This window comes from Lithobates pipiens, unplaced genomic scaffold (assembly GCF_037356315.1).
Source record: "Lithobates pipiens isolate NorthernLeopardFrog02 unplaced genomic scaffold, aLitPip1_a1.2 Scaffold_18, whole genome shotgun sequence".
Lineage (NCBI taxonomy): Eukaryota > Metazoa > Chordata > Amphibia > Anura > Ranidae > Lithobates > Lithobates pipiens.
This window is the reverse complement of record NW_027507758.1, coordinates 140120434-140147877: the sequence shown is the minus strand read 5'-3', so window position 1 is coordinate 140147877 and position 27444 is coordinate 140120434. Positions and strand designations below refer to the sequence as shown.

Genomic DNA, 27444 nt, shown 5'->3' with positions numbered 1-27444 from the left:
ACGGAGAGATGCCGTTGTAAATAGCATCTCGCCGTTCTGCCTAGCAACTAGTGACGCTGATCTCTGCTCCATGTGATTGGAGCAGAGATCAATGTTCACTAGATGAAAGCCCAGCCCCCAACAGTTAGTAACACACCCCTAGGAACACTTAACCCCTACACTGCCAACCACTGGTTAACCCCTTCACTGCCAGTGTCATTTAGAGGCGTTTCAGTTCGCATTGTGCGCTATACAAGTATTTCATTCATTCATTTACAGAGGAATCACTGCATTTATATAGCAGTGATTGCTGTAAAAATGACAATGGTCCCAAAAATGTGTCAAAAGTGTCCGATGTGTCCACCATAATGTCGCAGTCACAATAAAAATCGCTGATCGCCGCCATTACTAGTAAAAAAAAAAATTAATAAAAATGCCGTAAAACTATCCCCTATTTTGTAAACGCTATAACTTTTGCGCAAACCAATCAATCGCTTATTGCGATTTTATTTTTTACCAAAAATATGTAGAAGAATACGTATCGGCCTAAACTGAGGGGAAAAAATGTTTTTTTTATATATATTTTTGGGGGATATTTATTATAACAAAAAGTAAAAAATGCCTTTTTTTTTTTTTCAAAATTGTCACTCTATTTTTGTTTATAGCGCAAAAAATAAAAACCGCAGGGGTGATCAAATACCACCAAAAGAAAGCTCTATTTGTAGGGAAAAAAAGGACGTCAATTTTGTTTGGGAGCCACGTCGCATGGCCGCACAATTGTCAGTTAAATCGACGCAGTGCCGAATCGCAAAAAGTGGTCTGGTCTTTGACCAGCAAAATGGTCCGGGGCTGAAGTGGTTAGATGCTTGTGTTATTGCATTTTATGTGTATTGTATGTCCATGCCAATTTTTACTAGTACTATATTTATCAGCTTGACACCCATCTATGCTATTTATGTGTATGACATTTTTAAAATAAATATTGAGACTGTTTACTTCTAGTATGCTTAATGGCTATCCGTATTAATCGCACTCAAAGTACCAGGGTGACTTTTCTGTGTTCTGTTCCATAATATTGGGATGAGGTGTTCTACAGATGACACCAGACCCTTTCTCCCTTGCATCTCCAATGATGCACCTCATTGCTACTGGTGCAGAGCGTGCGCTGCTGTTATTTCTGCTCACATGCTCTGCCTACTATAATTCTTTATAGAGCTTAAAGGATAAGTTCACCTCACCTTTTGTAAAAATAAATAATAAATTCACATCTTTTTGCAGGTAAAATAAGTGCATTTTTTTTTCATTATTATTATTTTTTACTAGGAGCCTGCAAAGCATTGCATCCATGATCAGCAGATAAGGGGTGCAACACTGGACTCCTGCAGACTATCTATGTAAGCTGTCTGCTTGTACATCGTACTGGCAAGCCGTTTCACACTGACAGGAAGTCAGTTTTACAGCACCCTGGTGGTTCATTGAGAACTACAAGCTAACAGACGCAAAGGTTGTTGGTACTTGTAGTCCATTCATTCACAGAACTTTTTTAGAATTGCGACAGCAAGTTCGGGGGGGAGGGAAGATCCCCAGTTTGCTGTGACTAGAGGTGGTGGGGCGGGGAATGGCTGTAGCAGTAAGAACATGTTGCGCATTCCACCCCAAAAATGGGTGGAGTGTATAACTTGTTCCCAAAGTGAAACTTGTCCCTAACGTGGCTGAAGGTAGATGTGTAGTCCATATCGGCGTCCAGCAGGAAAGGGTTGGTACGTTCACAGGCACATGGAGAACAAACGTAGCCACTCAAGAACATAAAGTTTGATAGAAAATTAATCTTGCATTTCAGAGCTAAAACAAGCGATAGAAGGTGCATTCTAGTTATGTTCAGATATATAGCTTTTATTTTATAAAATTAGTTTAGTGTCCCTTTTTAAATCAGACACAGGCAGGCAGGTAGCATTTTCTTTAGGAGACCAGCAATGGCAGTCCTATATGTCCCTTGTGACAGTGTAATTTTAAGCCACCAGTACTGATAGGCATTTATGCTCATTGATTCTTTTTTTTTTTTTTTCCCCCACTTAGGTAAGAGATATCTTTAGTTCATCTCCTTTCCTAGTTGGAAAAGACAGTGTTTCAATCATGAATGGCACTGATGAAGGTAAATGGTTACATTTGTGTACAACTGTCAAATTTGGATGAATGAATTGTTTTGTTTAGTGATGCATGTTACATTTTTACAGTTTAGGTCTCTGACTTGACCAATCTCTTGATGAAATATTTTTTTCTTTCTGTTTAGGCATTTTTGCTTGGATTACAGTAAACTTTTTAACAGGTATGTGTGGTCAGTTACATTAGAAGGGTTCTTTTTCCAAGCCCCCCCCCCAGCAAAGTATACTCCGAAATCTACGCTCCCTTGCCACCTTCCCGATGCAGACATATACTCCTAAATACTGTTAATTGTGGGCGTTTCCATAGTGGATGACATTGCTCACTCCCAAGCACTGTCACATAGGGGAGGTCAGCTACTTCCCCATACCTGGAAACCTCTGTCTGCACATCTTAATTTTTAGGGAGCCCTACATTCCCCCAGTGGAAAAGTAAAGTCACAAAAGCTTAGAACCATCAATATCCCAGATGCACTTAAGTCTGTTATGGGATACACAGTCTATATTAGTCCATGTAAATAATTAGTGACATGTGGGGAATAAAAAGTCCAGCGCACTCAGGGCTGCCATCACATAGGAACAGAAACCAGGTTCCAAAAACACTGCAAAAGACGAGGAAAGAGCCGCCTCTAAGTGTAGACATTTCTTAAAAACTTTAATAGTACATTAGCTTGGCAACTCACATTTTAAGTGGTAAGTAAAAGCACATGGGTCCCAGCAAGGATAAGTCCAGGTGATGATGATCCTGCTTCCTCGGTCCTCAGGGTGTGGGCTGAACAAAATCTAATAAGGAACTGCAGTCCTGTGTGTTTTAATTATTTTCTGGACTGCAGTTCCTTATTAGATTTTGTTCAGCCCACACCCTGAGTAATACTCCCCTCCCTTGTATATTTCCTATATAATGGCCCCCGTATTGTCCCTCCAATGTAGTCTGCTTGAAAAAGGAGCGCGGCTTGCTGTAATACCAGTAGCATGCATGCTCATGAAATTCATCGCATAGCGCGTGACGTCATCCTCTCTTGCCATCCTACCTATCGCGCCTCACGCCTCGCTTTGAGTCTCCCCACTGCAGCTGGCTTTTCTACATCAGCGGTGGTTTCCAATGCAGACAGCGCTCATTCGGGAGGGATCAAGGAAGCAGGATCGCCACCACCTGAACTTGCCTTTTGCTGGGATCCCATGCGGTTTTACTTACCACTTAAATGTGAGTTGCTAGTCTAATGTACTATTAGAGTTTTTAAGAAACTTCTACACTTGGAGGCACCTCTTTCCTTGTCTTCCCCAGTGGAATGTAGGATGTTAGTGTGCAGATAGCCCAGCACTATGTTTTCACCAGCTGGGCATGCCACAGTCATTGGAGTAGATAAGTTGGGTTGGCATAGATTTAGAGGACTAGGGACTGGCATCGGGGAATTATTATTATTATTATTATTATTATTATATATATATATATATATATATATATATATATATATATATATATATATATATATATATATATATATATATATATATATATATATATATATATATATATATATATATATATATATATATATATATATATATATATATATATATATATATATTTTTTTTTTTTTTTTTTAACAAAGGTGAACTTGTTTAGGAAAGGAAATCCAAGGCTTAGGCCTTGCCCCTTACACACCTCATTTCTACTTGGCGGCTTAGTGAGGCCACCCATTACATTAGTTGACCAGAGTGTTGCAGATCAAAGTGGTAACTCCTGAACTATAGTTCACTTCTAAGCAAACTTCTAAGTAAACTTGCAGACCATTTTTCTCCAAATGCTAGCTGCCTGGATCTTATTCTGAATTAGAGATGTCAGAACTTGGTTGATTTACTAAAAATGAAGCACCAAGAATCTGGTGCAGCCGTGTGTATGGTAACCAATCAGCTTGTAACTGCAGTTTGTTCAATTAAGCTTTAGCAATAAAACCTGGAAGCTTATTGATTTCCATGACACAACAGGAAATATAATCAGCGCAAAACAGTTCCTGATACTAATAGCAGCTGTACACTTAAGGCCAATGTTACAAAACCCTAGAGATAAACATATAATACAATAGTGCAGCGCTATGAAATAAAACTCATATACAGTGCCTTGCAAAAGTATTCACCCCCCTTGGCTTTTTAGTTGTTAACATTACATTACAGCCTTTTAGTTCAAAGTTTTTCTGTGGGGATGTTTTTCAGCAGTCGGAACTGGGAAACTGGTCAAAGTTGAGGTAAAGGTGAATGGTGCTAAATACAGGATATTCTTGAGAAAAACCTGTACCACTCTGTGTGTGATTTGAGGCTAGGACAGAGGTTCATCTTCCAGCAGGACAATGACCCCAAACACACTGCTAAAACACTGGTGTGGTTTAAGGGAAAATGTGTAAATGTTATGGAATGGCTTAGTCAAAGCCCAGACCTCAATCCAATAGAAAAGCTGTGGTCAGACTTAAATATTGCTGTTCACGAGCGCAAACCATCCAACTTGAAGGAGCTGGAGCAGTTTTGTAAGGAGGAATGGGAAAAAAAACCCAGTGGTAAGATGTGCCAAGCTCATAGAGACTTATCCAAAGTGACTTGGAGCTGTGATAGCCACAAAAGGTGGCTCTGCAAAGTATTGACTTTAGGGGGGTGAATAGTTATGCACATTGACTTTTTCTGTTATTTTGTCCTATTTGTTGTTTGCGTCACAATAAAAAAATAAAAATAAAAAATCTACAAAGTTGTGGGAAAATTCTGTAAATTAAATTATGCAAATCCTCAAAAAATCCATGTTAATTGAATATTGTGAGGCAACAAAAGACGAAAAATGCCAAGGGGGAGAATACTTTTGCAAGGCACTGTAGAAAGACATTCCTAGAAACAGGAGACACAGGCTTCCAATGGTGTTAAGCTGTGCATCAAGGACATCTCTCAGTGGGTACATCTCCTCAAACCATGGACCCCTGAATTAACAGATGAGTCAATCATACAAGCCCATAAAGGGTATCAATCTTTGCGATGCAGCCTGGGATGTTCTCTTTTTTTTGCTGGTATATAATCCAACTGGATGGGATCACTCATGAAGCAGAGTAGACTGTTATGGATATATGCATAGGCAAAGCCCTCCTAGACCCTCCTCATGTGACGTAACCTGCGGCCATCTCTTCATTTGAATGTTGGATTGTATACTAGCAATAAGAGAACATCCAAGGCTGCATTGCAAAGATTGATGCCTTTGATTGGTTTCTATGCAGCACTGCACCAGATTTTACATTGTCCAGTTTTAGAGATTACTTCTGACTTTTCTAACGTTCATGATTATTCCTATGACTCAAGGATTTTTAAGGCAGAGGATTAATATGGCAATTAGAATTTAGGATGGCAGTGCTGTGAAATGAGCAAGGTACCTCAACCCATAGTAACTAGATTAATCCAATTCTCTAGCTTCAGTGAAGTGATTTTATTTTTATTTTATTTATTTTTTTTGTTAGTGACGCGAAATGTGCACATATATTCCATAGTGCTTTTTTATTATGCAGATTAGGACAGTATGCTGGCCATACATGGCGCTAATGTTGGCATATTTCAGCAGAATTCGCTGAAATTTAAGTCATGGGTTGCCCTGTGGGCAACACCCGGAGCAAGGAAAATTTGTAGCCAAGCAGTGTGAGCAGCCAATCGTATGCAGTCACTGTGAGTATTCTGACATCCAGAGGGATGTCATGTGCATTTCTTATGCAGTGTAGAAATCTTGGGCTGAGTAAACAAAAAAAAAGTGGATGGAGTAATCGGCTTCCTCCCACCACCGCCCACTGGGACAGCGGGATCCAGCACTGTCGTAATACACTGATCATCAGCTGCAGCCGCTGATCGCCAAGTGTTCCAATTTGTCCTTTTGGGGTGAAGTTGATTTAACAATCGCCTTCTGACACTGTCAAAACGGGGATGACACCCACTGATTCAGTCCCTGCTGAATTGGTCGAATTTCACTCCATCTAGTTCCAGTTGGCTACAGCTAATAAAAAGTTGATCATGGATAAGGGATGACCACACACTGATCGAAATTTGGTCAGTCCCTGCTCAACCGTCTGAATTTCGATTTGTCTATGGCCAGCTCTACTATGTATAGCTAGCCTAACAAGAAGTCTGTAGATTAGTGTAACCTTCCAAAAATATTTCCAATTTCCCAGAAAGCCTTAGACTTTCAATTGAAATCTTTTGACGTTATTGAGCTAATGTTCCAGTCTAGTTACTTACTGTGTAGAAAGGGCTGCTGTCATGTGCTTCTTATATTAACTCTGTGTGACGTTGCTGTGTTAACAGGAAGTTTAACAAATCCATCTGCTAAACTGTCTGGAATGCTGGATCTCGGTGGCGGATCGACGCAAATCACCTTCTATCCATATGATAAGGTATTACTTAGTTCAAGGTTAAACTGACTTCCTTCATTAAACACCTTCACCGCAGCTCCTCTGAGAGCACTGGGAGAACCTCCAAATGACAACACATAAAACAAAAGCGGAGAGCGCTGATTTAAATGTAATATAAGGAACTAAACTCGATTAAAAAACGACCAAATGGGCACTCGCACGATGGTAGAAGGAAGCCCCTGAGCACACTCGGAGCTGATGGAAAACAGCTGGGGAATTCCAAGAGAAACATCATGGACTGGAGGAGTGAATAGACATGGCGGGGGGAAAGGTAACGTGTTTCAAAGCCCATGGCTTCTTTCTCAAACCTCCCTGCCATGCCCATTCACTCTTCTAGTCCATGATGTTTGCCATGGGATTCCCCAGCTGTTTTCTGCCTGCTCGGAGTGTACTCAGGGGCTCCTGTGTCCCACTGCAGTCTGACTTTCCTTTAGCATAAACGGCTGTGCAGTGTGTAAGATCTAGATGAAGACAGGCTTCCTGGAATGATGTGGCTGATAGGCTTGTGTTACTACTTCACCATGTGAGTGCCTATTTGGCTGTTTTTATATTGAACAAAGTTTCTTATACTATAATTGAAGCTGCGCTCTCTGCTTTTGTTTTATGTTTAAAGTCCAGCCTGGGTACTAACCATGGCTCTCCTCTTAGATACAGTGAAGGACTGACTGTAGCCACCCAGAGATAGAAAATGTGCTATTTGCAGAATTGTCAGGTGACCATAAATGAAAAATGATTGAAAAAAGAAAACAAACGCAGCCACTACATTTAAGGACTTGGTAAATCAATATTTTAAAATCTTGTTTTTAGATGCACTTTGATGTAGTTTGGCACTAGTGTGGTTCCAGGGCATCTCCCCGGCTGTGCAGAAGCTTGCAGTAGACAAGCAGATGTCTTACTAATACTTTACTAAAAGATGAACCTTCACGCCATATCCTTGCACTAGTACGTTTTACTGAGAGACCAAACTCTGGCCCAATATAACCCTTTATTGCATTTTGCTCCTTACAAATATTTATCTAGGGGTATATGCTTTAAAATAAGCCAGTTCTCTGCTACCAGATAGCAGAAGGAGAAAAACTGTGTAAAATGTGCTTTTTTTTTCTGCGCCATCTGTTCCTCCTTTGAGAGGCCAAGCTTTGCTGCATACTGGCATCACAAAAGGAGTCCCACATATGTGGATTGCCAGGATTTCTTTTCATAGTGCAGTTTGTACAATGTGAATTTATTTATTTTTTCTTTGGAATGACAAGGCTTAAATAGAATGTATGGTGGATGGTAAATAATACAATTTTACATGGTAGAGATCCTGTCTAATGGTTAAACTTTTTTCAGCAAAGTGGATTCCTTTTTTTTAATAGGAGATTGAATACTTCTCTCCATTAATAGCTGCGCCCATCAGCTTTACTCCGTTGCAGAGAACTGGTCTCTCAAAGTTCATTGGGAAACTGAGACTTTCTGGGGTGTTTATCTTCTGGATCCCCCATAGCTCTTACTGGTTCCTCCCACTGACCTCCACGTTATTACTCTCTCCTGCAGTGGGGGATCTAGGAGAATGACCAAAACTGTCGGTTTGCCAGCAGTCTTTGGAGGACCAGTTATTTGTAACACTAGCATAGGTGGGAGGATGAGTGGAGTATTTTGTCTATTTACAGGTATGTGCGTTACTCAAAGGCACTTTTCACACTAGTGAATCGGCTTCCAAGATGCAGTGGATCGTTTTTGCACAGCGCAACAAAAGGAGATTTGAAGGTGTTCCGGTAGCGTTACAGCTGCCACTGGATGCTTGTTGTGGGTACTTTTTTTTTTTTTTTTTTTTTTTTTTAACTGGTGACTGGCAGTTTTGGCTTGTGGGAACTTGCCACAACTGCAAGATAAAAATTTTTTCGGATCATAGTTGGGGCGTCTCCCCATCCACTTACCTAGCTAGCATGTGGAGCTGCAGTTTTTTTTCATTTTACTGTAAGCATTCCATTTTCTCCTATGCTGAAAAGTATGTTGTTGTCACAGCAGTAGCTTATCCATTATCAAACAGCCAGGCTTTCAGTTGGATGAACAAAGCTACAAAAAACACCATAGTCTGTGTTTGTTTGTTTATTCTTATTTTTGTGTTTATTTTATTCTCCCCGCCGTTTTGATTTGTGTACCTGTCTAGATGGTGTTTTTAAAATGTTTTTTTTTTTTTTTTTTACATCTTCTTGATCCTTTTTTTAAACAGATGACTTTCCCTAATGCACCACCAGGATTTATCACTAACTTTCAGTTGTTTAACCGCACATATCACCTCTATTCACACAGGTGAGTTATGATCAACATCTTTAAGAAAGATCATTTAGAATAATGTAAAGAAAAGTATAACTAGTTTCCTATTTTTTTCTAATGCAGATTACAGCATTAAAAGATCATTTGATTGTCTGTTATGGTCAAGAGAAACAGGTTTTATATTCTATAACATATTACATATGGTCATATATAATTGGATTAAGCAACCCACACGTTGATATCAGTGGATGCAATTACTCCACCCAGTTCTGAATTCATTGGAGTATGACGCTTGTTTTTTTTTGGGTGTCATAATTGGGTCCATGTGCTGTCTGTAGTTCTCAGCTAATTTTATGTGTGCTGAAATTGGTTAAAGCAGAGTTCCAAGCAAAAAGACATCTCTGTTTCAAACAATTGACCACCCCCTCATTTTTGGATATTTTTATTTCTTTTCGGTACCTTTTTTTTTTTCTTAGGGACTTCCTTCATATGCCGCCGCGGCGAGGTAAGTGACTTCCGCGGTTGCATCCGGCCCCCCTTCCACTGTCTTCTGGGACACACAAAGGTCCCATTCAGGGAACGCTGTGCACCAGGAAACTGGCTGTGAAGGATTCCCTTACTTGCAATGCCGGCGTTTGCACCCAAACCCGATGAATGGATTGGCTTGGGGTGTGACTTCGCAGGCTCCCTGGACAAGCAAGCGTCCTTATATTAAAAGTCAGCAGCTGTGATCTTACAGTATTTGTAGCTGCTGACTTTAAAAAAAAAAAAAAGTTTGGTTTTTCAAGTCTGCTCTAGCCAAACGTTCTTTTAGTTTTTACTTTTTTCTGGGTTGTCGCAGCCTCGTGTGTGTGTGTGTGTGTGTGTGTGTGTGTGTGTGTGTGTGTGTTTTTTTTTTTTTTTTGTATTGAAGGCTCCCAATCCTAAGCAGGACCAAAGACAAAGTAATAGCATGATAATGGAAACTTTTATGTTCATAGTCAAAATGTAAGATCCATCAATTCTGAAAACAAAATGGCAAAAAATTTTGATTTATGATTTTAAATATACAGCAAACACACCCCTTTTATAAATGATTAAGTACATCTAGAAATGTAATTGGATTACTTGGATCACTTGAGAATTAGTAATGTGAATTGCAGATTGGAAAGTAACGTTTCCATTTATACATATTACACAGCTACTTGGGACTTGGCTTGATGTCGGCCAGACTGGAAATCATGGGAGGAAAAGAAGGAATACCATGTAAGTATTAGATCTTTCTATAAGGTCTTGGGAATTGCAAACTCAGACTATAACCTGCGCCAGTTTGCTTAATGAGGTCAGGTCTCAAGTATTGGTCACGCTTGGCTTCATGTTTTAGGTTATTCTTTGTATTGCACCACTACCACTTTGGTGACAGTCCTGCTCATCTGAAGATGGGTATGGCGCAGATATCTTGAAGCAGAACTAAACTCCCCAATAAACGAAACTTCCAGAAATGAAAAGGTTACATCCTAGTAACAGTCAGCTTTCCTCTTGGTGCTGGGTTCTTATTCTCTTGATTTCGTCAGCCGGGGATGATATGCATAGTGGAGTCGGTCATTTTGGTACAGCCGGATTGTGTCAGGAATGCACACTGGTAGAAAGCAAAGCCAAGCTGCTCCAAGTGAGAGCAATCCCACGCTTTAACCTCACGGAGCAGGTCTAATCTGGATAGGAGCCACTGGAACAGGAAAAGGTTTGACCGCACTCACAGGTTTGAAGCAAAAGTGAAGACTTTAAGGAAGATAAAAATCATAAGACAACATCGTAGACGTCATGACATCAATGACCTGGCAGAGATTAACGTGTTTCAATAATTGGAATTTGCTTAGTCATAATCAGGAATGCACGCTGACTTGCTCATGCACAGCTGGTTATAAAGGTTATCCTCTGCAAACAGGCTAATGAAACTTTTATACTGTAACAATGTTTTACAGACTCCAATGTTCCAAATAACAAAAATCACCAAATACCTTACTGTTTTAGGTCCTCAGTATTATCCAACGTTGTGTTGCCAGTGGTCTGGAGACTCAGCAGATCTTGCATTGTTGCTGGAAGTGGCACGTGCCAGTTTCCAAGTCGGCATTGCTCATGAAAGCCAAATTAAGGCTAGGAAAAGGGCCAAGCTAGCCGTGCACATGCACTGCCTCAGCTCTTCGCAGATAGATAGGACTTTTTCTCATTGTTTCATAATTATTTAAGTGAATGGGTCATTCATGAATATCTAATTGACTAGAGAGGGCAAACAGTGTGAAGGGGAACTGTCATTTTCTTGAGTAAAGACTGTTTCAATCCCAAAACCAAAGCTAAAAAGTAGATGTGTGAACTGATAAGATCAACTAGTATTATAAAGCGCGTGTGTCAAACGCAAGGTCTGCAGGCCAAATCTGTCCCGCCTGGCCATTTCATGTGGCCTCTCGTGCCCAGGGCTTTTTTATTTTATTTAAATTCGTGTATTTTTTTTTTCCACCCCCAACTTTTGCCCTTTGCTTCTTGCTCACCACTGTTGCTTGTAAACACAGAAGCCAACCCTGCACTCTGTAAATAGCGCACCCCTTTAAGATCCTCTCACACCCATCTTTCGATGCGGTTCAGTTTGGGGTGTTGCTGAGTTCCTGCACCTGTTCTCCTGAGATAAAATCCCTCAATTTTTTTTTTTTATATAATCTAAAGCTGGCCATACACCTATAGATTATCTGCAGATTTTCTATGGTTAGATGGAAAAAGTGGGAGATTCCTCCATCCACACAGTTTAGCGAACATGGAGAAATCTGTTGCACTTTTTCCATCTAACCATAGAAAATCTGCAGATAATCTATAGGTGTATGGCCGCCAGCTTTAGATGAAACTGGTCCTTTGAAGGCAACCATAATGCTAATCTGACCCGCAATGAAATTGAGTTTGACACCTTTGTTATAAAGAATAAGAAAAAATTCTTTATAACAGAGGTGATAGTTAATGCATTATTTATATAGAAACCAAAGGCAGACTGAAATTTTAGCTTGGAACAGAAATAACGGCTTACTGACTTGATGTCTGCCCCAACCTGCTACCATAATCAATCAATCAATCAGTGCATTGTATGTCTGTAACCTTCTTCAGTTCCATAGTGTAAATGTGTAATTTCATGTCTCTGTGCCTTTTGTCCCTCAGTGCAGTCTGGAGAAGAGCTGGTGACTCCCTGTGTGACACCTGGCTATATGACAGAATTTGGACATGCTGGAATCACTTATAAAGTGAAAGGAGAGAAGGGTGGTAAGTGTGAACCAACCTAATTATTTCCAAGTGTATGATATTGACTATTAGTTTACTGTCATGCTTGCACACTAAGGCAGCCCATGGACGGTGTAACATTCTTTCCTGCAACAACGGGTTGCAGGAAAGTAATTAATATTATTCCCCCATCAACACAGAGTGCTGACAGGGGGATACTTTGTACTCTCCAGGTGGGGCGAGGGGGGGGCACGGTGCGTATTGAAGCTTTCATTACTGCAGTGCATGTTGGGGAAATCTCTCTAATATTTATCTTATTACAAGTTAAAGGTACTTTCACTATACCATGATTGTGTTTTTTTTTTTTTTTTCTGCAGTGACTTCTGTATATGAATCGTGCTATAGAAGAGTAGGGGAAATGCTTAAGGGCAAAGTGAATCGTGCTACGGAAGTGGCTGTTCTCTTCTTTTATTCCTTTTCATATTATTTTGATCGTGCTGAAGATACACATTTGATAGGTAAGTACAAGTATTCATCACTAGCGTTACAAGTAGGCATTATTCACCAAGGCAACATTAAATTGATCACAATTTATAGTCTGTATACACTGACTGTGTTATAACCTTTTGATTTCTTTCAACTATCCTACTTATTAAATATTACATTCATAAAAAAGAATCCTCCATCACAGCACTGCAGAACTTCAGCCATCTAGTTGTCAGTTTATGAAGATATTCAGGAGAACTTCCAGTCCATGCCTTTTTATAGCTGTTCCCAGAGATGCTACTGGCTTTTATGGCATTTTCTCCTAACTTAGTGTAAATCTTACAATGGTTCCATAGGTTTTAGATCTGTCAATGGTGCCATTAAGCTTCAGACCGGTGTTTCTAGGGATTCCTTTAGCAATTTCTGCCTCCCAGTTAAGTAACTATTAAAAAAAAAATCTTTTTAGCTATCTGTAATGCCCCGTACACATGATCGGAAATTACGTCAGTAAAAGTCAGATGAGAGCTTTTGGTCGGAAAATGCAATCGTGTGTATGCTCAATCGGACTTTTGCTGGCGGAATATCGGATAGTTAGTTCAGGTAATTTAACCCTTTAAAGTGGTTGTATACTCATTTTTTTAACTTTTACCAACAGGAAAGCCTCTAATAAGGCTTACCTGTAGGTAAAAAAAATATCTCCTAAACCTGTACGGTTTGGAAGATATTCCCCTCGGTATGCGCCGCTTACTGCAGCGGCGCATGCACACAAGGGGATTCTCGGCCTGAAAATCCGTCAGTGGCCGACCGGCCGGAATGAAATCTCCCGCGCGCATGTGCGGGAGTGACGATATCGCGGCTCCGGCCACTCACAGCGCCGGAGCCGCGATACCCGGAAGAAGCATGTCAGCTCCCTCGGTGTGGATCGGGCCAGATGTCGGGGCCTCGTTCTAAGGTAAGTATTTCATAATGAGCTAGTATGCGGTGCATACTAGCTCATTATGCCTTTTGCTTTGTAGGTGTTAAAAAAATAAATAAAAAATTAGCGGGTTTACTACCGCTTTAAATAACACAATCTTCCCCATCCCAACCCCCCCATCCCTACTGTACTTGCCTCTGTAAGTGATGAGTTGTCTGTGCCAATGCAGCCATTGCAGAGGTCCGGGGATTAGAAATCCCCCTTTATGTAGGGCTTTCTGGGATGAATCAAAGCAATTTTTATTGGTCATCACCAGCATGTGACCAATTGGAATTACCATGATCTGTCCTGGAAGCCCTAGAGAAAGAAGTGGAAGAAAAGTGGGGCTACACCAGCTGCATGAGCACTGACAGCTCCTCACCCACAGAGGTAAGTACAGTGGGGTGGGGATGGTGTTTGATGTTCACTGTTTTTTCATTTTGTCAGAAAAGGTGAACTTACAATTACATTTTTCCTGCATGGCCAGATGTTCAGTATTCTTTTGGCATATGCTAATCTAAGCCCACCCGTGTCAAATCTGTATATGATCCGACTCTGTAATTTTATGAGCAGTCACAGCCTAAATAGAATTCTGATGTGTTTCATTTCACCATCATGTCAAAGCAAAGAGGGTGCATCCATTACTTCGTGTCTTAGTAAGCAAATATGGGGTTCCCATTCCTTTTTGCTGACATTTTAATAATAGGAATCCCACTTCAGTGCCAGATTGCACCAGAAGGTGAAACTGCGCTCAAAATCTGTGATTGCAGACCTATGTACCAAGAAAAGCCCAAACCTACATGGAGTCATGAATTGACACTTGATTTTCTTTGTAACACGACTTTCCTTTGTCCCAGATCCAGAGATTGGCGGCTTTGTAAAGGTTAAAGATTTTGAGCTGGCAGCTCAAAAAGGTAAGATGGTGTGAAATGAAAATTGCTCCTGTGTGTGGCAACAATAGAATCATTATAGAAAGGGAAAGAAGCAGTTCCTAGGATTTGAACTTTCAATTGCCGGATTGTTCAGATTCATTTAATTCTTGTTACTTCTAGTAAAGGGACATGGAGTCATTTCAAAAAGAATACTTAATGCTGAACTCTGGGCACAAAAACCATTTATCCTTGCAGTGGGTCTCTTTCCCCACTCTAAGCCCTTGTACACACGGTCTGACATTACGATGGACAATGTCCGATCGGATCGTGTTGTCGGATAATCTGACAGTGTGTGGGCTCCATCGGACTGTTTCCGTCGGAGAATCAGACGGACCAAGTTTTCCAGCTGGGCTATAACATTTTCCGACAACATGATCCGATCAGACTTTGTCCGATCATGTGTTGAGAATTCCGATCAAAATGCTCTGATCGGACATACTCTGATCATGTGTAGCCTACTCCCACGGACAAAGTGCCACGCATGCTCAGATCAAATTCCTAGACCAAAGCTATTGGCTACTAGCCTGGACGTAGTCCCGTCCTAACGAAATAACGGCATCACGTTAAGTACGATCGGATTTTCTGACAACTTTGTCCGACTGTGTGTATGCAACAGTTTCGGACAAAATCCGACGGATTTGGTTGTCGGAATGTCCGACCGTGTCTACAAGGGCTAGGGGGGGGGGGGGGTTACTGTTTTGCCATAAGCCCCATACACACTATCAGGTTTTCTGCTGATGTTTGTTTTCGTTCAGATTTACCAAAACCATATAATATGAGGTCAAACCTTAGGAGTTTCAATTTGTATGCAATCGGGCAGACCCTTGTACTACATGGTTTTGGTAAATCTGAAGGAAAAAAAAACATCAGAAAATCTGTTGTCTATGGGACTTAAGAGAGGACGAATAAGGTGATAGATATACTTGCCTTATTTTTGGCCTCCACCTATTTGTGCAAATGAGAGATGGTGAGAAATCCAGTGTACTCTGCAGGTAAGGTAAGATCTGCCAAGTGTAAATATAATGGGCAGCCTTTCTGAGTAGCGGAGAAATGCCTGCAAGGCAGGTTAACCTTCACTGCTATGTAGTGTTTTGTAATCGCTCACCTCTTCTTTTTTTTTTTTTTTTTTTTTTTATAGAGTGTGCAAATATAGAAAAATCAGGGAACCGTTCATTTATCTGTATGGATTTGTGCTATATTACTCATCTTCTACAAGATTTGGGATTTCCTAAAGAAAAACGGCTAAAGGTAGCTACCATATTACTACTTGTAGTCATGTGGGGTTTTTTCTGCATTTACTCTTCTATCACTAAAGGAAAATTAGAGACTAAACTCTTGTTAAGTGGGTCTTCACCCTAGGAACAAAAAACGAAGTCATCGGCTACAAACACTGTAGCTGCTGACTTTTAATAACAGGACACTTACCTAGCCAATGATCCAGCACTATCCTGCCTAGGGCAGTTCTTTACCTGTCTTCTTCATCTTTAGCATGGGAAGCCGGTTGCGACTCCTTGTGGCTTCATACTGCGTATGTGCTATGTGACTGGCCCCACAGTCTTCTGGGACCTGTGACATGTCCCAAGGGTTAGTGGGCAAAGAGGAGAGGGAGGCGGCGGCGGCGGCGGCAAACTTCCACTTGGATTGCCTAGACCACCTGTGACAAACAATGCCTGCGAGCCAAATCTGGACCTCCAGGCCTTTGTATATGGCCCTCGCCCCACTCCTGCAGCAACCTCAATGTCTTCGCCCCCAACTCGCCCCCAACTCGTCTCTGCAGTCGGCAGTAGAGAGAAGGCCAGACCCTGCATGTCTTAGAGCTCCAAAAAAATATTCAATATTAGTGCACCAATTTCATGTCATATGTGCTGTCTGTGTTGCATAAATAAAAGAAGTAATAGAAAATGTGCTCTTTAAGTGACAGTGCCTTTCCATATCTAGAAAATTCCATCCATGCACATTAGTCCACTGATTCAAATGTAACAAAGAGAGCAGATGCTAGTTCTGTGACTTTCTTTCTAACACCCAACCCCCTCTGTGCAAAAAAAAAAATGCAGATCTCCTTAAAGCGGAGGTCCACCCTAAAGTGGACCTTCCGCTCATCGGAATCCTCCCCCCCTCCGGCGCCACAATTGGCACCTTTCAGGGGGGAGGGGGGTGCAGTTACCTGGATAATCCAGGTAACTGCACCCACTTCCAGGATAGCTCTCTGTGGAAAGGGGCGTAGATTACGCCCCTTTCCGCAAGTGCCCCGCTGCCTGCTGGGAAACACACAGATCCCAGAGGCAGCGGGGACCGTCCTTATTGCACAGCGCGACTCGCGCATGCGTAGTAGGGAACCGGGAAACGAAGCCGAAAGGCTCCATTTCCTGATTCCCATACCCAAGATGGCGGCGGCAGGACCCGAGATACGATCTAGAGATCGGCTTCGGGTGCCGACATCGCGGGCGCGCTGGACAGGTAAGTGTCACTATTTTAAAAGTCAGCAGCTGCAGTATTTGTAGCTGCTGGCTTTTAAAAAAAAAAAAAACGCGGAGTCCCGGCGGACTCCCGCTTTAACCTCTTATTTTATGAGGCGGGTCAATCGCACTTGTAAATTTCATAAGCAACTCTTTCTTCTATGGTTTTTCAAAGTTTCTCTCAATTTTATTTAAGAAGCAGAAAGATAAAAATATTCCCCATTGCATGAATACCATTTATTTACAATTACACAAGGGTTTGTCTCCTTGCTTTCATTTTGTATCACTTCTCATACAGATGTGGTGCTGTACTTAGCAGTCCTCAGCCCTGGTTCACGATTCAATGCATAGGTGACCATGCAATCTGCTGTGGGTATTGATGTTAGATTAACGACCCCCCCGAAACAGATCGTAAAATGCAGTGCGATTGCCAGAATCGCATGCCATACGGGTGTAGCAAAAAAGGTCCTGCACCATTTTGGTGTGGATGTGATATGAGCCATACAAAATGTATGGCACACATCACATGTGATGGATGTACACAGGACTGCTGTGTGAATCACCTGTGTCTGTAGCGCACAAGTGTGAACCCAGGCTCAAGGAACAAAATATTGAAAGGTCATTGCTGGTTTTCACATACATTTTAATTGCAGTCCTGCCACTTTTCTAACATGACAGGTCTACTTTAAAAGTCCACCTAAAACATTGCTCTATTCTAGTTGTATTTTTAGGGTACCCAGTGAGCAGAGCTTTCTCTGTTCATGATTATGGGGGGGGCCTGAGTGGCATGCTATTCAGCATAAAGCAAAGACTTGCCTGTTAATTTTAAAACCTTATTTTCCACAGCTTGTTAAGAAAATAAATAATGTAGAAACCAGCTGGGCCCTAGGAGCAACTTTTTACTACATGAATCGGATGCAGGTTAACGCATAGCATCATACAGCAGAAACTGTGAAGAGGACTTTCTGGCAAAAACTTGACTTCTGTTCTCTGATGTGGATTTCAGAGATTTAGCCATAAATTATTTCACATTTAATTGGTAATGGCTTCTAATGTCTTTTTTTATGTTTATTTAAGCTGAAAATCCACCTATAACACTTTTTTACATTTCTGGTGGAGTGGTGCAGGTGCCTTTTTACTGTAATCAGTCTTTATGAATTTGAGTGACACTGGTGGGATATCTCTCCACTACATTTGATGCGACAGTCAGGGCTTGGCTATGAGCTGGACTTTTGGTTCCTTTATCTGAAATGCATTCACTCTGTATTTCAATTGAATTACTGCTGGATGGGATCTTAAATCTGGTGTCACCATCCTAATAGATTTTCCATCTCTAATAGTAATGAATTTATAAGCCCTTGTACACACGGTCGGACATTCCGACGGAAAATGTCCGATCGGACCGTGTTGTCGGATAATCCGACCGTGTGTGGGCTTCAGACTTTCAGTCGGAATGTCCGACCAACAAAGTTTGAGAGCTGGATAAAAAATTTTTTCCGACAACATGATCCGATCGGACAAAGTCCGATTGTTTGTAGAGAATTCCGATTGGACAAAGTGCCACGCATGCTCAGATCAAATTCCTAGACCAAAGCTATTTGCTACTAGCCTGAATGTAGTCCCGTCGTAACTAAATAACGTCATCACGTTCCGAACGATCGGATTTTCCGACAACTTTGTCCAACTGTGTGTATGCAACACCAGTTTCTGACAAAATCTGACAGATTTTGTTGTCGGAATGTCCGACCGTGTGTACAAGGGTTAAGAGGACCCAGTTCCGCTCACAGCCATGGCCCAGCTGTAACGACAAGGGTCACGGACAACTGTAAAAACTCAGGCATTGAATCCCACTCCACTCTGTCCTAACAAAGATGTTTTGGGTAGAATTTTCCCTTTATGTTCTTCGACAGTCCCTTTTTAGTATGAACTGTTTGACAATACTGATCATTGAGATGCCTCAGCTCTTAACGCAAACAATGTTGCACTGTTAGGAATGAACTTTGGATTTTTTTTTTTTTTCTCTGCACATGTCCTCAATGTTTTGCTTCCTTTCAACTGCTTGCCTTGCTCTATTTTTCTTCTTGTTCTTTATGTAGTGGACCCATCTGCCCCTAATGTAGATATCCCTACACTAGAACAATACATAGCCCCCTAAATAGCACCCACAAGGTTGTAGTTATGTATGCATGCTTACTTGGAATATGGGCAACCCTTTGACACCATATAGCATTCAGGATGTGAACAGTAAGTGGGGAATTAGTTTTATGCTTGAGGATATCCCTTTTAAAATTGGGATATGCTAGATAAAGGTTCATTCAGAGAGAAAGAGGAAGGCTGCTATTTCGGCACTTTTCTTTTGGCTTGCCTGATGGCTTTAATTCTTTGAGCATCTGACTCAGAATAAATGCACAGATTGGGAGTAGGTTTTGCTTTCCCTTTTTGCAGCTTCCCACTGCACATATGCCAGCTGTACTGTGTGAATGGTCCCATAGTGTCTTGGAACCTGTGATGTGCTCAAACTTCCAGTGGAATTGCCCAGGTGATCCAAGTGGAAGCAGGTACCTACCAAAACAAGTGTTAGCGGACATAAAGCAGAACTTTTTTTTTTAGGGTGACATTCTGCTTTAACTTTCATGTGCATCATTCCCAAGCCTGTCCAAAGGGCTTTAGGCTTTGAACCTGGAATAAGACTGGGAAAAGATGGAAGGAATAGAGGTGAATACGGTTATTGCAGCACTGCTGGGCTCCTGAGGACTCAATGTTTTTAATTGTGACTGCTTTAAAAAAAAAAAAAGTAGTGTGTGACTTTGGTTTTTCCCTTAGGCCCCTTTCACAGAGGCATTCCAATTATGTCCACCGATAAATTTTTCAGGAATATCTGATAGGAAAGTCCATGCAGCCCTTTGGACAGACTGATGTAAAGTGACTGTTTATACGCACCTACCTCCAGGTCTGGAAAAGGACTGCATTCTTTTCTGTGTTTTACTGCCCAGATAGGAGGTAGCTGGATGTAGACAGATAACGGCCACCATTTACACCTGGCCCTCCTATAGAGCAAGCATGTGTCCACCAAGCAGAAACTGAAGCAGCACAGAAGTGTGTGTGTAAATAAAAAAAATCCTGTTTGGATCCAATTCAGCAGGGGATCCATTAACAGATCCCCTGCTGCATATGAAAGGAACCTTATGGTGGTTCAGCAACTGTAGTACCTGACTTGTGTTAGTGAGTGATTTAACCCCCCCCCCCCCCGCCGCCGGCATCCACCAAAAAACAAATATGTTTAGTGTGGATTGACTTCTTTTTATGGGACCTTTGTTGACGCTTTCATTTTTCTCACACTTCCATTTCGACTTTGTCTTTCTGATCACCTCCTACCTCATACAGTTTAAAAATCTCTGGAGATTAAATGCCTCATTTATTATGTTGTATAGTTTCTGTCTTGGGATAGCAGTCTAGGGGAAGCATACAGTAAAGAGTTACACACTGAATCTTCTCCTCACAATCTGAAAGTGCAATTGAGGTTTAAAATAGAAGCATAATTAGCAGTAGATTACAAAATGCCTTATGTAGAAAATAACAAAATTGGAGCCAACTTCTAAAATTTGCAGCTAGCACAGAATGGTTTTGAAAGTTTTTCCTTCATCCATGTGGGGACCATCCTTTTTATGTCTGTTGGGATGCAATCGCTGCACAATACAGTGGCTGACCCCAATATGACAGCTGAGATGGTGTGCATTCGGAGATGCACACTGGCTTCCAAATTGGGACTAGCAGCTGAATCCCTAGTAGACATGAGACTGCCTGCAAGGGACAACCTGTGCTTCCCATGCGGGCAAAGACTGCCCTTCCCACGGAGGTATGTCGATGTGGATAAGGTCTAACTATAGTATAGAGAGCTGTAAAGTATTCATAATGCAGAAATTCTCCCTTCCAGTGCAGATCACTTGAACGAATGTCAGTCTTCCTTCATGTGATCACAGCTGAAGGGAAGTGATATTCTCCTATGATATATGAAGGATCAAGCCTTAGAAATCAGCAGCCACTTTATGATGGAGTTTCCCCTTTTAATTTTCTGTTATGGTTGGTAGTCTGACATGTTGGAATAGCAGGCATAATTCACTACTTGACATGACAGACTGATTAAAATCTTGCTTGTACAGAGATATTTACATGTCTAACTTATGGGCTTGTTTTAATGAAGCTGCATTTTGTAGATATTTTAAGTGTTCTATTTAATAAAACAGTATTTTAATATCTATTGTACTTAATTTTTATATAGATACATAACTTAATAGGATAAAATATTACTCCTAGTTCAGAAAGAAAAGGCAATGGTAACAGTATTCAAAATGGGACTGTAGAAAAAAGACTAGTCAGCCTGTATTGAATGTTTTCCCACCTTCTGACTGGCTGTCAACCATAGTGTGTGGTGTGCTTTCTATTATTATAGGGGTATAGAACATTAAATTGAAGCCTACTTTAAAATGCATGTATTTTTGCAGGTAAAAAAAAAGCTCTCTTCTCCCCCTCCAATGTTTTCAAGCATATGACAATCCTTCCTGGTTCAACTATGCTGCTTTTAGTCTCAATTACTACTCCAGCCTGCTTATTGAACAACAAATAAATATCATCACACTACTAAGCAATTGTCTGATGGCAATGCAGTGTAGCAAAACACAAGAAAAATAAATACAATTATAATCTTACACAGGTAAACTACTTTGTTCCACCTGGGGAAGAAAAATCTGAGATCAACAAAGTTGTCTACTAGTGAAGGCCAAAGCCTAGGACACACAACACTTAACTGCAGGTCAAGCTAAAGGTTGAAGCACCCTTAAGCCTTGACTGTCAGTAATATGAATGATGTATAGGTAAGAATCTCTTCAGAGATATGCTTGAATGTGACAAGTCTAAATAGGGAGGAAATAAGCTAATAAAAAAAAAAGGGGGGGGGGGGGGGTCCTAAATCCTTTCAAAATAAAAGGATGCAGACTAAACGTTCCCGTATGACTTATTTTGACAAATTCATCTACAAGGGATGAAGTCGCCGGCAACGGACCTTTTCGGTCCCCAAAAACTTGACGGTGCGTTACCCCTTTGAGGAAAGCCTTCTCAAAAAGTGGTCAGCTCCTCTGGTCGTGGACCCCCCAGTATCTAGGTTAAATAAAGTAACCACGATCCCGGTTGAGGGGACTCCTGCATTCAAGGATCCCACAGACAGGAAGGCTAAAGCAGTGGCTCATTCCTTGTTTACGGTTGTGGGGTCAGCCGTGCGACCTGTACTGGCATCCGCACTGGTGTCACAGACACTGAGTGGGCAAAACTTTTGCACAGCGAATTGGGAGAGCAGCATGCCTCCCCTATCTGCGTGGAGCTAGCAGACCAACTAGTGCATGGCCTTAAGTAAGTTTCTGACGCGGCCCTGGATACTCTCACTGCTATCCAGGGCCTCAGTGTCAGCCCTGGTGCCAAGGAGCCTTATTTGGCTGAAATGGTGGTCTGCTGACCAGGCATCCAAGAAAGCCTTGACGGCTCTTCCCTTCCTTGGCGAATGGCTCTTTGGAGCCTTGTTGGATGACATTATTAAAAACGCCACGGGTGGTAAGAGTACACTACTCCCACAGGCCAGGAAGGCTAAAGAAGCCATGCCGCAGGAAAGGGCCCTCCTTTTCAGTTCACAAGCGGCTTTTTCGCCCGCCCAGTGCTTCGGCAAAACGACCCCAGCCCGACAGGACGCCCACGGACGGTCAGAAGCGTCCCTGGAACCGCAAGCCTGCAAACAAAAGTGCTGTTGCATGGAGGTTTGCCCACACCCACGTCTCGGGTGGGGGGGTCGTCTTCAGGAGTTTGCAGCCCGTTGGACCTCCCGGTTATCAGACCAATGGGTCTGCGATCTGATTTCCGCAGGCTACAAGATAGAGTTTCTCTCTTGACCGCCAAACAGATTCTTCCCCCTCCAGCATACCCACGTCCCCGGTTCGCCGGGAGGCCCTGCTAGGGGCAGTAAGGGACTTGCTGAATCAGGGGGTGATTGTACCAGTTCCGGACTCAGAACGCTTCCAGGGGTTCTACTCAAATCTGTTTGTGGTTCCCAAGAAGGAAGGGGTAAGTCCAATCTTTGACTTAAAAGCCCTCAATCACTTTGTAAAAGTGCAGAGGTTCAGAATGGAATCAGTTCGCCCAGTAGTTGCTGCACTCCATCAAGGGAACTCCCTGGCGTCTTTGGACATCCAGGATGCGTACCTGCACATACCCATATGCCTTCAGCATCAAAAAGGTCTGAGTTTGGCAGTCGGGGAAGCCCATTACCAGTTTGTGGAGCTTCCCTTTAGCCTGGCATCAGCCCCCCCCCAAGTCTTTACCAAAGTACTGTCTCCAGTATTGGTGTTGCTGCGACAACGCGGGATCGCCATTGTGGTTTACCTAGACCATCTCCTCCTGAGAGCTTCTTCCGCCTCAGAATTAGAGGATGATGTGGCGATCACCATGCAGACTCTGCAAGAATTTGGGTGGCTGTTGAACCTAAAGACGTCAATGGTTGTGCCGACTCAGCGTCTGGAGTACCTGGGTTTACGGTTTGATTCTAGGGAAGCGAGGGTCTTTCTCCCTTCAGACAAATTGCAGACTCTCAGACCTACGGTCAAATTACTGATGAACTGCAAGTGGTCATCACTCTGCTTTTGCATGCGAGTGCTGGGGCTCATGGTAACCTCTTTCGAGGCAGTACCTTATGCCCAGTTGCACACCAGAGTTCTGCAGAAGGAGATCTTGACAAAATGGGACAAATCTCATTGTCCCTGGATCGGCAGATCCAGGTGAGCCAGCCAGTCAGGGACTCCCTGATCTGGTGGTTGAGGTCCCCGGTGATTCCAGTAGAAAAGTCGGTCCTTCCTCAGAAATGGACGGTGGTCACTATGGACGCCAGTCTGGCCGGGTGGAGTGATGGGGATTCAGTCGGCTCGGGGCCTCTGGTCAACAGAAGAATCCAAGTTGCCGATCAATCTGCTCGAATTGAGAGTGATCAGGCTGTGCCTCCACACGTGGTAGACGTGTCTTCAAGGGCGTCCAACCAGGATACAGTCAGATAACGCCACGGCTGTGGCATACATAAATCAGCAAGGGGGAACAAGAAGCTTTGCTGCTGCTTGCATACTTCGTGGACAGAGCAACACGTTCCTGCCCCGTCAGCCATTTACATCCCGGGGGTGGACAATTGGCAGGCGGACTAAGTCGACAGATGCTGGACCCAGGAGAATGGGCATTGCATCCAGAGGTATTCAGGCTGCTGTGCCTGAAATGGGGCACACCAGATGTGGATCTATTGGCCTCCCGGCTCAATCGGAAGGTTCAGAGATTCGTGTCCAGGACAAGAGATCCATGGGCAGACGCGCTGGTGGCTCCGTGAGATCAGTACCAGCTGATCTATGCCTTTCCTTTCCTTCGCTGACACTGTTGCCACGTCTGCTTCGCAGAGTGGAAGCCGAGGGGATTCCGGTAATTCTGACTGCCCCAGATTGGCCTCAGTGGGCCTGGTACGCAGACCTGGTGCGCCTGGTGGCTGCCGTTGCGAGAGGACCTCCCATCTCAAGGTCCAAGCTTTCACCCCGCTTTACCATCGCTGGCTTTAACGGCCTGGCTGTTGAAAGCCAGGTATTGAGGAACCGGGGTCTGTCGGACTCGGTGATTCCGAACATGCTGAGCGTGGGAATCTTCTTCCAGGAAGATATACCATCATACTTGGAAGGCTTATATCTCCATGGGTGAGGAGAAAGGGTGGCATCCGCGCTCCTCCTCTATATCCAGGATCCTGCTGTTTCTTCAGCAAGGTGTAGACCAGAGGTTGGCATTGAGCACCATCAAGGGGCAGATTTCAGCTTTGGCTGTCTTTTCAGCGACCCCTAGCATCTCACTCACTAGTGAGTACTTTTGTTCAGGCGGTGCGCCATGTAGTCCCTTCCGGTGTGTCCTCCGTTACCTCTGTGGGATTTGAACCTGGTGTTGTCGGCGCTTCAGAAGCCGCCATTTGAGAATATCAGGGAGATTCCTCTGTTGATCCTTTCACAGGTGGTCTTTCTAGTGGCCATCACATCAGCCAGGAGAGTTTCGGAACTGGCAGCCTTGTCCTGCAAGTCGCCTTATCTGGTCATCCACAGGGATAAGTAATGGATGGCTTCAAGGCAAATAAATCATAAATTAATAATGTGCACCCTCATCTCAATCAGATAATCTAGAGAAAGGTGGTAACGTCTCTGGTCTCCTATCAGAGTTGTCAACGAGAAGTGTGTGAGCAAGGGGACTGGGTGGATAGGCAAGAATACGCTCTCACTTTAATCTGTGTAATTATGTCTCCGTATTGAAATGACTATATGTAATATACTGTGATTATAATACATAATCATTTTCATACTAAATGAATGTATTTTTAGATGTAGGTAATATCCTGAAGAAGTTGTGAAGTGAAACTAGTCAATTTACCTCACCCTTCCCTACGAATCTGTGATTTATATCTGAAGATGTTATATCTATGTAACTTTAATAAATTGTTTTTATATTAATTAATGTTGTTGTCATAATTGTTTTATCATTATTTGTGCCCCGTGATAGTGCCCTTGCTCACACACTTCTCGTTGACATCTCTGATAGGAGACCAGAGATGTTAACACCTTTCTCTAGATTATCCACAGGGATAAGGTGGTGTTGCGTCCGTCAACCGTCCTTTCTACCGAAAGTTGTCTAGGCATTTCATATCAATGAGGACATTGTATTACCATTGTTGTGTCCTAAGCCCCCCAAAGAGGTGGCCCTTCACGCTCTTGATGTGGTTAGGGCTCTGAAGGTGTACTTGTCTGCCACAGCTTCCTTTCGGAAGTCAGACTCACTGTTTGTTGCAGTGGCTGGTCCTAAGAAGGGTATGGAGGTCTCGTCTGCCACCATTTCCAGCGTGTCGCTCAGGTGTGTAAGGCGGTCTGGTCGTCTGTCCATACGTTTACCAAGTTTTACAAGGTAGACGTCAGGGCATCAGTTGATGCTGGTTTTGGCCGAAGAGGAGGGATATCTGTGTGTAATGAAACTACATTGATAGGAGTTTCACTTTTTGAATTGAAATAAAATTAACCTTTTGACGGTCTAATTTTTTGAGCCGTATCTGTAAGGAACACAGCAAGAACAAAACAATGGAGAGACCCTTTCAGACTGAAGATTGGGCAGATGAATCTGAGGACATGAGATGTGCAGCCTGAATATCAAAAGGTAGATGCATTGTCTACATGGTATTATTGTAAGATGGAAAAATGGGTCTGCTCCACTAAATCCCAAGATCTCATGTATTGAGATTCTCTCACATCCCCAGCACTAGAGGCATCAGGAATCAGAGGTTGATTTACTAAAAACCAGAGCTGCTGTGCATGGTAGCCAATCCACTTCTAACTTTAGCTTGTTCAATTAAGCTTTGACACCCCGCCCCAAATAAACATGATTTTGCACTCTCCAGTTGTAGAGAGTCAACTCCACAGAAAAAAATGCACAGACAAACGCATTTGAATCACTGGATGTTATACAATTTGGTCCATAAGCTCCAAGACACAAGTGAATCCTTGAGTGCTTCATGTCAGGAGTGTCGATTCACAAATGTAAATCTCCAACAAGGGACAGACAGTTCTACCAGATAGCTCAAACTGAGACCTAAATTAGGGCACTCTGAAATCCCTAAAAATAATCCACCAGGTTGGTGGTATGTGATGGTGGACCTTGATTTTGATGTTCAACTACACTGCAGAGAGCAAAAAAAAAAAAAAAAACCTTAGTAAATAAGAAAGGTCTTATGGATAAGGGAGATCTCAGCCCAGATTTAGGATACAGGCATCAATCCGTCCCTTCTTGGGATACAGAAAAATCACTCCCATCAACAAATCAACCCATTACAGTAAAGCCACCACTCCTTATGCATCCTTGAAATCACAGGTTGCACCACATAGCAGGGAACTAGTCCCAAAAACGAGGCAAAGCCTTGTATACAAACCCAAGAAGCTGATGGAAAAAATAAAATGGATCAGAGAATCCACAGTGTCTCAGAAGGAGAAAGAATGCAACGCATATGTACAACACTCCACCACTTAGGAAATGACACCAGCGCTGAGTTCTTTCACCTTTATCATTACCATAGTAAGATGGCGGTGACAGGAAATTTAACACAAATGCACATTTTGTATAAACAATAAGGCTTGAGCAGCCTTAATCATTACCTGAATGCTCAGACTAGAGCCTTTGCTAAGGCTCTGGACAGGGAAAGCAGTCTGCAGCCAGTATAGTACATAAACGTAGGGGCAGTGCCACAAAGCAGAGCCAAGTGCCCAAAGGTCACATTCTAACCAGATCCCTCATCTTTCAGTGGGGTGGGGTTAGGCTAGAGCTTCCAGATGCAAATTTACTTTGGGCCAAATTGCAAAACTATTTAGAGACTAGGTCTTACCAGAGACTGTGCCACGACTAGACCTGAAGAGCACTCTGTGGCTCATTAAAGTTGTTGTAAACCCTTACAAACCACTTTGACCTACA

The 27444-nt window shown here is 42.5% G+C and overlaps 1 protein-coding gene across 1 annotated transcript in view; it reads left to right on the top strand.

Moving 5' to 3' along the window:
- ENTPD6 (ectonucleoside triphosphate diphosphohydrolase 6) overlaps positions 1-21146 on the top strand; it is a 62689-nt gene extending 41543 nt beyond the window's left edge. The window contains exons 5-14 of the mRNA XM_077486192.1: positions 2056-2131; positions 2270-2305; positions 6459-6547; positions 8781-8860; positions 10005-10069; positions 12002-12103; positions 12439-12579; positions 14360-14416; positions 15573-15682; positions 17737-21146. Of these exons, the coding sequence (XP_077342318.1) occupies positions 2056-2131; positions 2270-2305; positions 6459-6547; positions 8781-8860; positions 10005-10069; positions 12002-12103; positions 12439-12579; positions 14360-14416; positions 15573-15682; positions 17737-17823 (843 nt within the window). The 3' untranslated portion in view covers positions 17824-21146. The remainder of the gene's footprint in view (positions 1-2055; positions 2132-2269; positions 2306-6458; positions 6548-8780; positions 8861-10004; positions 10070-12001; positions 12104-12438; positions 12580-14359; positions 14417-15572; positions 15683-17736) is intronic.
- Positions 21147-27444: the final 6298 nt, after the last annotated feature.